This window comes from Solanum stenotomum, chromosome 2 (assembly GCF_019186545.1).
Source record: "Solanum stenotomum isolate F172 chromosome 2, ASM1918654v1, whole genome shotgun sequence".
In the NCBI taxonomy this organism is placed as follows: domain Eukaryota; kingdom Viridiplantae; phylum Streptophyta; class Magnoliopsida; order Solanales; family Solanaceae; genus Solanum; species Solanum stenotomum.
Window position 1 is genome coordinate 17,517,678 of NC_064283.1, and position 8,832 is coordinate 17,526,509.

The following is an 8,832-nucleotide window of genomic DNA, read 5'->3' on the forward strand; positions in this document are numbered from 1 at the left end:
CCAAGTCCGTATAAACAGACCACCAGTATATTCCCCAATCAATGTAGGACTTTAACTCACTCTAACAATTATGTTATGAGTAAATAAATATGTATGAAAAGGATAACTTTTGAATAGTTTCAGTGAATTCTCAATGCGAAATAATTGAAGCAGAATGCTCGAAGAAGAAAAGCAAAGTGAACACATGAATTTGATTGGGGATTGGATTGTTTAAGTTAAGCCTAGTTTCAGGACAAGATTGTTGTGAATCCAACAATGTGGTTCATTATTAACCTCAAAATCCTAACAAAAATAACCTCATAAATTAACCAAATTCCCGGAGGAATTTAGATCTGTTTTTCTTGGTCTGGAGCTCATCCACAGAACAGGGAAAATGAAAACCTAGTCTTTGTCGCGGGTTATATCAAAAGCTTTTGTTCCACGGAAGTTAGTCCCCTGACCTTCACCTTAGAATGATTACTCTAATCTTAGTGCAACCTCAGATTTTTGTAACAACCTCCAGTCTATTGGAGACTAATTAACTGATCTTTGGAGCAAGATTATAAGTGTTAGGAAATGGAATGTAGCTTTTGATTTCTTTATAAGTTTTCTTAAGAGGGGCGTCGGCTTCGCTGCTATTGTATTTGTTAATTATAAGCTTTTTGCAGCTACATGTAATGACAGAGTTTATTTTTCAGATGTTTCATAGGTTATAGCTACAACTTGATCATACATATTTCATCATTGGATCAGCCATTAATCTTGATGAGTTGAAATTTTTTCCGCATTTCAATTTTTGACCTTAACTCCTACCTTTGTATTATAGAATTTCAATCTACTTGTGAATGTGGCAAAATTCTTGGCTGTGAATCTGATAGTAAGATTTGATATGTACTGGCGTGCAATACATGCGCGCACACATGTAGAATATGCATCTTAGACCAATCAGCCTATTATGTGTGCATGTGTTGCACGAGTAGATATCAATCAAAAAGATTTTAAAGATAGCACAATCTGATATACTTCATTTCTATAGTTGGAGTTGGTGGTCATCCAGTTGAATAATGGCGCTTGCCCCTCATTCAAACTTTCTGTGCGTTCATGAAACCATCAAATGTCAAGTTGGGTCAAAGCTTCACAGTCATACAAGATTTAGCTGGGGTAGGGCAGAATACTTTGGTAGTATAGTCGTAGTGAAAATTTGTTCCAGAAGACGGGTACCTACATACTTGCAGAAATCTCCTAGAATAAGATGTGGTTTGGATTCCAAAGGTCTGCAACTATCATCACAGGGGAAACAAAATCTCTCTTCTGCACATAGCTATAACCAGAATGTACCTAAGGTGACTTTTGATAAACTTTATTCTGTTGCTTCTCATTTACTACTTTCCGAAGGAATGTGGGGATCTAGCTCTGTCCTCTGCATCCTTTCAATCCTCTTCTTTCTCTTTGCTGACAGAAGTCCTCTATTTAGGGAAATACAATATGTAAATTTCCAGAAGAAGTAGCTTTGATGGTCCGGAAGAAATGGTGTCAATTGGCCAAAACAGCAATTGTAACTCTATTCATTTTGTCAGTTGCTTCAAAGGCTGATGCTGTTGATGCACTCAAAACTTGTACATGCTTACTGAAAGAGTGCAGGTAATTGTACAGGTGTTAATAAAGTATGCCAGAATACTTCCTTATACCAATATATTTTGCTGCATAAGGATCACAGCCTTATTTCTTCTAAAAACTGATGAATCTGATAAGAAGATGGCAGTAAACTATATAGACCTTTCCTGATTGCTTTGCTACGCCTTGTATGTTTCCTTCAAAAATTCTGAGATTTTTTTCTGCTATCCCCTATAAAATTATATAAGAAATGTGAAATTGGTTCTTGTTTGTACTCTGTGGATTGTCATCCTGGCTTAATAATTGAGTAGTAAAAGGAACCCCCAATACACCACAGCTTTAGAGAAACAAATCAAGTGGCAGATGCTCTAGCAAGGGAAGGCGCTAAAATGGATCAAGTCAACTCCTTTTTGTGCATGGAAGTTCCTCCTATGTTTGTTTCAACAAAACTGGACGCATGCAAAGAAGGAACTCTTTTTGTTAGGCTCTCTAAGCAACTTTTTGCAACTGATGTATGTAATAGTACTAATGGTAGTTTGCCCCCATCCCCGAACACCACTAGTCGGTGTTCTGCAATGCCACTTCCCTGTAACAATGTATTGACGCATATTAACTAAGTAATATATATCTACTCTGTTTTGAACCCAAAAAAAAAAGTAAAATTCAGTTTTGATGGAGCTATCTTATCTTAACCTCCTCACTCTGAAAGATGTTGAGTTGACCTAAACTGTCTCTAGCTTTTTATGATCCACCTTCCATAAGTCCTCGATTCTAGTCCTTATTATCAATGAAATCAAGTTTTAAGCATGTTCAAAGTGAACCATAATCCCAACCGTAATGCTTTTCCATCTAACTCCTTTTTTATTTTAAGACTGTTGAGACTTTCTGTGTTCTAATTAGGCCAAGAGAAAAACTGTATGAATTTGACTTATTTTCAGCAAGTTTTTTTTCAGACCATTCTCTTCCTTTCTTGTTATGGTGATCAAACTAACTGATACTGTTGTGGTGCTAGGGATGCAGGAAAGTAGTTTCTTCCAGTATTCCATTTGTTCCTGAAACTCGAAAGATAGCTTAATTTGTTTCAATGAATATGTCAAAATTTGATGAACTTGATTATCCCAAAACATCTTCAATCAACCTAATTGTTTTCCTTGTTTTATTACCTGGCCACTAGAAGAGCAACGCTTTATTCGTATTGATGAGTTTATATCCTTTATTCCAGCATGCATGTCTGACACTCTTAGTTGACTTATCGAAGTCTTATGCTTTCAGGATAGAGCTTGCAAAGTGCATTGCAAACCCTGCATGTGCAGCTAATGTTGCCTGTCTCCAGACTTGCAACAATAGACCTGATGAAACGGAATGTCAGGTGTCTACAAACATCTTATTAAACTGAATACTGATTTGATCACATTTGTGGAATATTAATATGTTGGAATATTGGTGCAGATAAAATGTGGTGATTTGTTTGAAAATAGTGTTGTAGACGAATTCAATGAATGTGCAGTCTCCCGGAAGAAATGTGTACCTCGTAAATCTGATGTTGGTGACTTTCCTGTACCTGATCCCAGTGTTCTCGTCCAAAAGTTTGACATGAAAGATTTTAGTGGAAAATGGTACATCACTCGCGGTTTAAATCCCACATTTGATGTTTTTGACTGTCAGTTGCATGAGTTCCATACAGAAGGAGACAAACTTGTGGGAAATCTGACTTGGAGAATAGGGACACCTGATGGAGGATTTTTCACTCGATCTGCAGTGCAAAAATTCGTGCAAGATCCAAAGTACCCCGGGATACTCTACAATCATGATAATGAGTATCTTCACTACCAAGATGACTGGTATTTCCCTTCCTACCTCATTGATATCTTGTCTCCATATTGTTTGTACTTGCATTGCAATTCACCTGAACACGCAAATTGATTTTATTTGCAGGTATATTTTGTCATCCAAAGTAGAGAACAGTCCAGAGGACTACATATTTGTGTACTATAAAGGCAGAAATGATGCATGGGATGGATATGGCGGTTCTGTACTTTATACAAGAAGCTCAGTTTTGCCTGAAAGCATTATACCTGAGTTGCAAATTGCAGCTCAAAAAGTTGGTCGTGATTTCAACACGTTCATAAAAACAGACAATACTTGTGGCCCTGAACCACCCCTTGTGGAGCGTTTGGAGAAGAAAGTGGAAGAAGGAGAGAGGACAATCATAAAAGAAGTCGAGGAAATAGAAGAAGAAGTTGAGAAGGTGAGGGAAAAAGAAGTCAGCTTATTCAGCAGACTGTTTGAAGGTTTCAAAGAGCTGCAACGAGATGAAGAAAACTTTATAAGAGAGCTCAGCAAAGAAGAAATGGATATTTTGGATGGACTTAAAATGGAAGCAACTGAAGTAGAAAAACTCTTTGGAAATGCATTACCAATAAGGAAATTAAGGTAAATATTGTTAAGAGAGTGATGTTAGAAACTATCCACATACAGAATGTATAGCTTGTATTTAATTTATTTTACTTTTTTGCCTGGAATAAATTGCTCATTTATGATATAATTCTTCTCTTTTTGAGGCATAAATAATATATTTCTTCTCCTTTGAAATCCCTATCTGGTGTTCTAATATTTCAACATGCCCTTATTCTGTTTATCTTAACCATGTCTTGCATTCATTTGCTTTGTGCAGACATTGTATTACTTTTCCTCTATTCATCAATATGCTATTTACATTTCCCAGCATTCAGTAAAATCAAATGTGAGAACTCAATAGTACATTTGAATAAGAAGTTCGATCCATTACACAACAGTTTGATCCTACTGATGTCGCTAACATCAGAGGCTTTGGTTCATTTCATTTCATTCCATACACAAACTACATAGTGCAAAAACATTTCAACATTTTGGGTTTAATAATTTAGTTATCTACATCTATACATTCCATCAACACAAAATACAAAAGGTCAACTTTCTTCACCAACCGAACATAGCTTGTGAGTCGAACAGTTCTGCAGATATTTTGCAAAGGACCACGAAACATGGTCAGCTTGAAGAACCATCAGACAAACAGTGATCCCAGATTAACCTCAAGTTGTCTTCAAGCATTTTAAGCACCAGCTTTTCGTCAATCGTTTGCTCCTGCATTTCCGGTAAGAAAATGTAATTAAATTAATTATTTCAGCAGTGAAGGGGAAAAACAGAAAGGCTAATCAATTCAACAATGAAGAGACTGCAAGGTTTTGTTTGTGTTTCCTTAGCACATGCCAGTTATGTAACCATTCGCTAACACGGACTACTCTAAATCTGAATTATAACTTTTTAACGTAAATTCTTTGAAGACATACAAAAAGTTGGATAATTTCCGACAGAAATGAACTAGATTGGAATCAGTTTGCTCCAGCTACTCTGGATGATATTTTACCCATTTTGGAGCATGTAATCATTCAGTGGGTACAGGATACAATATTCAAATTTTATTTGTAAGAATATTATGCTATGGTTTGGTGTAACCATGCCAAATACAATCATGCACAGATGTATTACCAACAGAAATATACATAATTGTTCATTAGGAAAAGAAGGCCTACCTGCAGTTGGGATACAATCCCAGGCATTTTCAGGCTAGCTTCCTGTGCAACCTCACCAGTTGAAGATCTGAAATCAAATCAATCTGGATGTCGAAGCTTAAACCTAATTGACGAATTCCCATATGATTTTGCAGTTGTGTGCCAGACATCGATAACAGCGTATTGACTCCCTAAAGAATCCTCGCCAAAGGGCCATCTCAACCCACCCTTAACTTCTGAGTCCAAAATGGCAGAACCAATAAGATTGTTAATTCCATTGATCTCCTCATCCTAGAAAAAAAGTAGAGAGTAATCTAAATAAGAACACACTCTTAAGCTATAGAGATAACTCTACTGGTGTCCTTTCAGTTGAGAGTGCAGAAGTCTTGATAAGAAGAGAGAAACTAAAGTGCATATAGAATGAGTTACACAGGAAAAGGTCCTTGTTCGCTGGAGTGGTGTTAAAATATGTTGCAAACAAAATTTCACTGTTACTCTCAAAGCCACGAAACATGAAAAAACAAGACAGCTCATGACTTTCAAGATATTTGATCTTCAATGCAGCAACTTACAGATAAAGCCGTAATGATTTTCTTGGTATGTAACATCAACCTCAAGTCTAAGCTTTTGCCAAGACAGCTCATGTCTGCAACCATGTTGCGTACTTGGTTCACCTCACTCTAAAAGAAAAAGCGTAGTGTCAGAAGATTGTTAAGGAAAGACAAACTGCAAGAAGTAAAGCATGCAAAAAGATAGGTAAGAGGAGGTAAATATGTTCATGACAACAATTAATGGTGTTCTGCTAAAGTTGAAAAATAAAGGGTTAATTGGACATCTTGCAAGTTCATCAAGAAGCGGGAAACTGAGAACTAACCTTATGGAGCTGAATTTTCCCCTGATCCTTGATCACCGTACATTTGCAGGCGGCAGTTGAATCAGAGTGCAAGTTGTCTGAAAGCTACAAAGCACAATGGATAGAACTAAAAGAACCAATGCATAAAGAGGAAGACATTTGTTAGAAACATGAAAATATTACCTTGACGTAGTATAATTCCTTCTCCTCCACATATTCTAAGCCAAGTTTCTCAACTGCAAGATTTCCTATATATTCCATACATGATATATGAAAGAGGAACATTCGTATAGAAAGATTTTTTCATTTGCCTCAATGTAGTTTCACCCAATGGGTTACTTTTCAGGGATTCTTGACTATTTGCAGAAATCCTACATCACAGAGAATTTGAGGAGGATTACATGTTGAAACATGCATTGGATTTAATAGACTCAACAAAGTACTGCTTCAGACACAGCAAAAGAAGTAACACTATAAAATCTCGGAGAAAAGTTGAGAATTGTATGCCAACGTAAAAGTAAGTTTGCAACTTAAAGGAATTCTAGTTTCAGATAAGTCTGAATCAGCCTTGCAAGACAAAAAATTGAGTACTATAATAAAATGGATTTGAATACAGCTGATATACGGAGGATTCATATAATGCTTTCCAACTAGATCGGAATTGATGCATAGCTGGTTGATTTAAAGTAGCAAATTGCAGAGACCACAATTGTGAGGAATGAAGGCTACAATACTACAACTTTGACGAACGAAAAAAGAAAAAGTAAAAATGCAAATTATTCTAATTCAGAGGCTGAGTTCTTGGGCGTAGTCTTTACACCACTCTTTTGTTTGATTCTATATGCCAGTTTATGCGAAATTAGAAAACACAACGTGCCCATTAATATAGTAGTCCTTTTATGATCTTTGAATTTTGATAAAGTCCTCTTGTAATGTTTTGATTAGCAGTATTTGTAAGGACTACAAGGCAAAACAAAATGATAAAGGAAACAACTTTCAATGAGTTTGTTAAGAAAATAAAGTAGCATTGACGTCTTCAATAGGGTTTTACAAACCTCCTTAATGACAAACATTGAGAAGAGACTACCCAACTAATGAATATCTTTGTTACTTGGTTATTGTCACGACCCGATTTCTCAAGTCATGATGACACTTACTATAACCCACCAGCAGGTAAGCCAACCCGTAACCCGGAACAACAAGTAATGGGTCTGAGGATAGAAACTAAACAAGAGTAGNTATTTTCCAGGGGGGTTTCAGTTGTTAAATGGTCTCTATATTTTTCAAACAAATTAAAAGGACACTTAGTTTTCACAAGGGCACAAAAGACTACAAGGATTCCTAATATGACAAGCTTAATATAAGAAATGAACAATACTAACCCATGAAAGAGAATTTTTCCAAAACAAGCAACCAGAGTTGGCTTTAACTCTTCCATATTAGATCCCTTCATTTCACATTTCACATGTTGAAATGACAAAAGTAAGTCCTTCATCACACTTTTAGCCACCAAAAGCCATGGCTCATCCATAAGCTCATTTGTTCCTTCACTGCAACCTAAAAAAGTATATATATTGTTTAGTAAAAATCTCAGAAACAGACAAAGGATTTTACAGATGCATACCTCCTTGTTTCAAACCTTGATCTACCAAAATAGAAAATCCAGCAGAAAACAAAGATTTAACAGATTATTCCTTCCACCATACATATATGTACTAATCTTAAATCAGAGATTTAACAGATAAATTTTTTAAAGCATAACATAAATTTGTCATCCATCTCATTCAATTTCGTCTCTCTTTGCAATTAATCTCTCTTTCCCATTTCTTCTAGTATTTGCAGTTGTGACTATTTACTCGTGTAATCGCTACATTAAAATAAAAAGAAAGACACCTCAATCATAGCAGAAAAAGAGGCAGCACATTCACATGATTTTCCCAAAATATGAAGATAGCCAAAACTCATCCACATCGAAGTTGTTAGTGACATTCAAAAAGTTCCACTGCANCAGGGGGGTTTTGGTTGTTAAATGGTCCCTATATTTTTCAAACAAATTAAAAGGACACAAAGGTGTTAGTTTTCACAAGGGCACAAAAGACTACAAGGATTCCTAATATCTCTCTTTCCCATTTCTTCTAGTATTTGAGTTGTGACTATTTACTCGTGTAATCGCTACATTAAAATAAAAAGAAAGACACCTCAATCATAGCAGAAAAAGAGGCAGCACATTCACATGATTTTCCCAAAATATGAAGATAGCCAAAACTCATCCACATCGAAGTTGTTAGTGACATTCAAAAAGTTCCACTGCATCCACCTACACCAGCAAATGACAAACCGGAAAAAAAAAAAAAAACTCTGCGTACAACTACTAAAGCATAAAAGTTCAAACGCTTACAGCAGCATTTATCAAATACATCAGAAGCAAAACAACACATATAAACCAGAAAGGAGTTTAATGTTAGTAGTACCTTGCATAAGGACCAAAGAAATAGGGTTTTCGCCTGATTTCGGTCCATAGAAACAGGTTGGAGCTTCACACTGAGAATCATCCGTCAAACCAACAGGGAACCATTTCCTAACTACACCATGAGCATAAAGGATCCCGCCCAAATACTTTTCCTTTCTCTGTGCTCCCCAAACGACTTGAAATTCAGGTTTTTTTTAAGGCAGGAATCAAGGATTCCAGTGCAGGAGTTGGTATCGGCGACGGCGAACCTTTCGTGTGTCTCTTGTGCGGTGGAATGTAAGACATGCCTCTCACTATGATCAGTTGCTGCCCTGCTGCTCGACGGACTGTTCAGTTCTATCTGCACATTTTTTCTTAAAGTAAAA

At 36.3% G+C, this 8,832-nt stretch overlaps 1 protein-coding gene and 1 pseudogene across 1 annotated transcript; one reads left to right on the forward strand and one right to left on the reverse strand.

Annotated features, from left to right (window-relative positions):
- The first annotated feature begins 995 nt into the window (after window positions 1-995).
- Window positions 996-4,191, forward strand: LOC125856526 (violaxanthin de-epoxidase, chloroplastic). Its single transcript, XM_049536088.1, has 5 exons — window positions 996-1,322; window positions 1,454-1,620; window positions 2,866-2,962; window positions 3,043-3,434; window positions 3,529-4,191. The coding sequence occupies exons 1-5, from the start codon at window positions 1,044-1,046 to the stop codon at window positions 4,028-4,030; spliced, it is 1,437 nt and encodes a 478-aa protein (XP_049392045.1). The 5' UTR covers window positions 996-1,043; the 3' UTR covers window positions 4,031-4,191.
- Window positions 4,192-4,342: 151 nt separating this feature from the next.
- Window positions 4,343-8,832, reverse strand: LOC125856527 (uncharacterized; annotated as a pseudogene).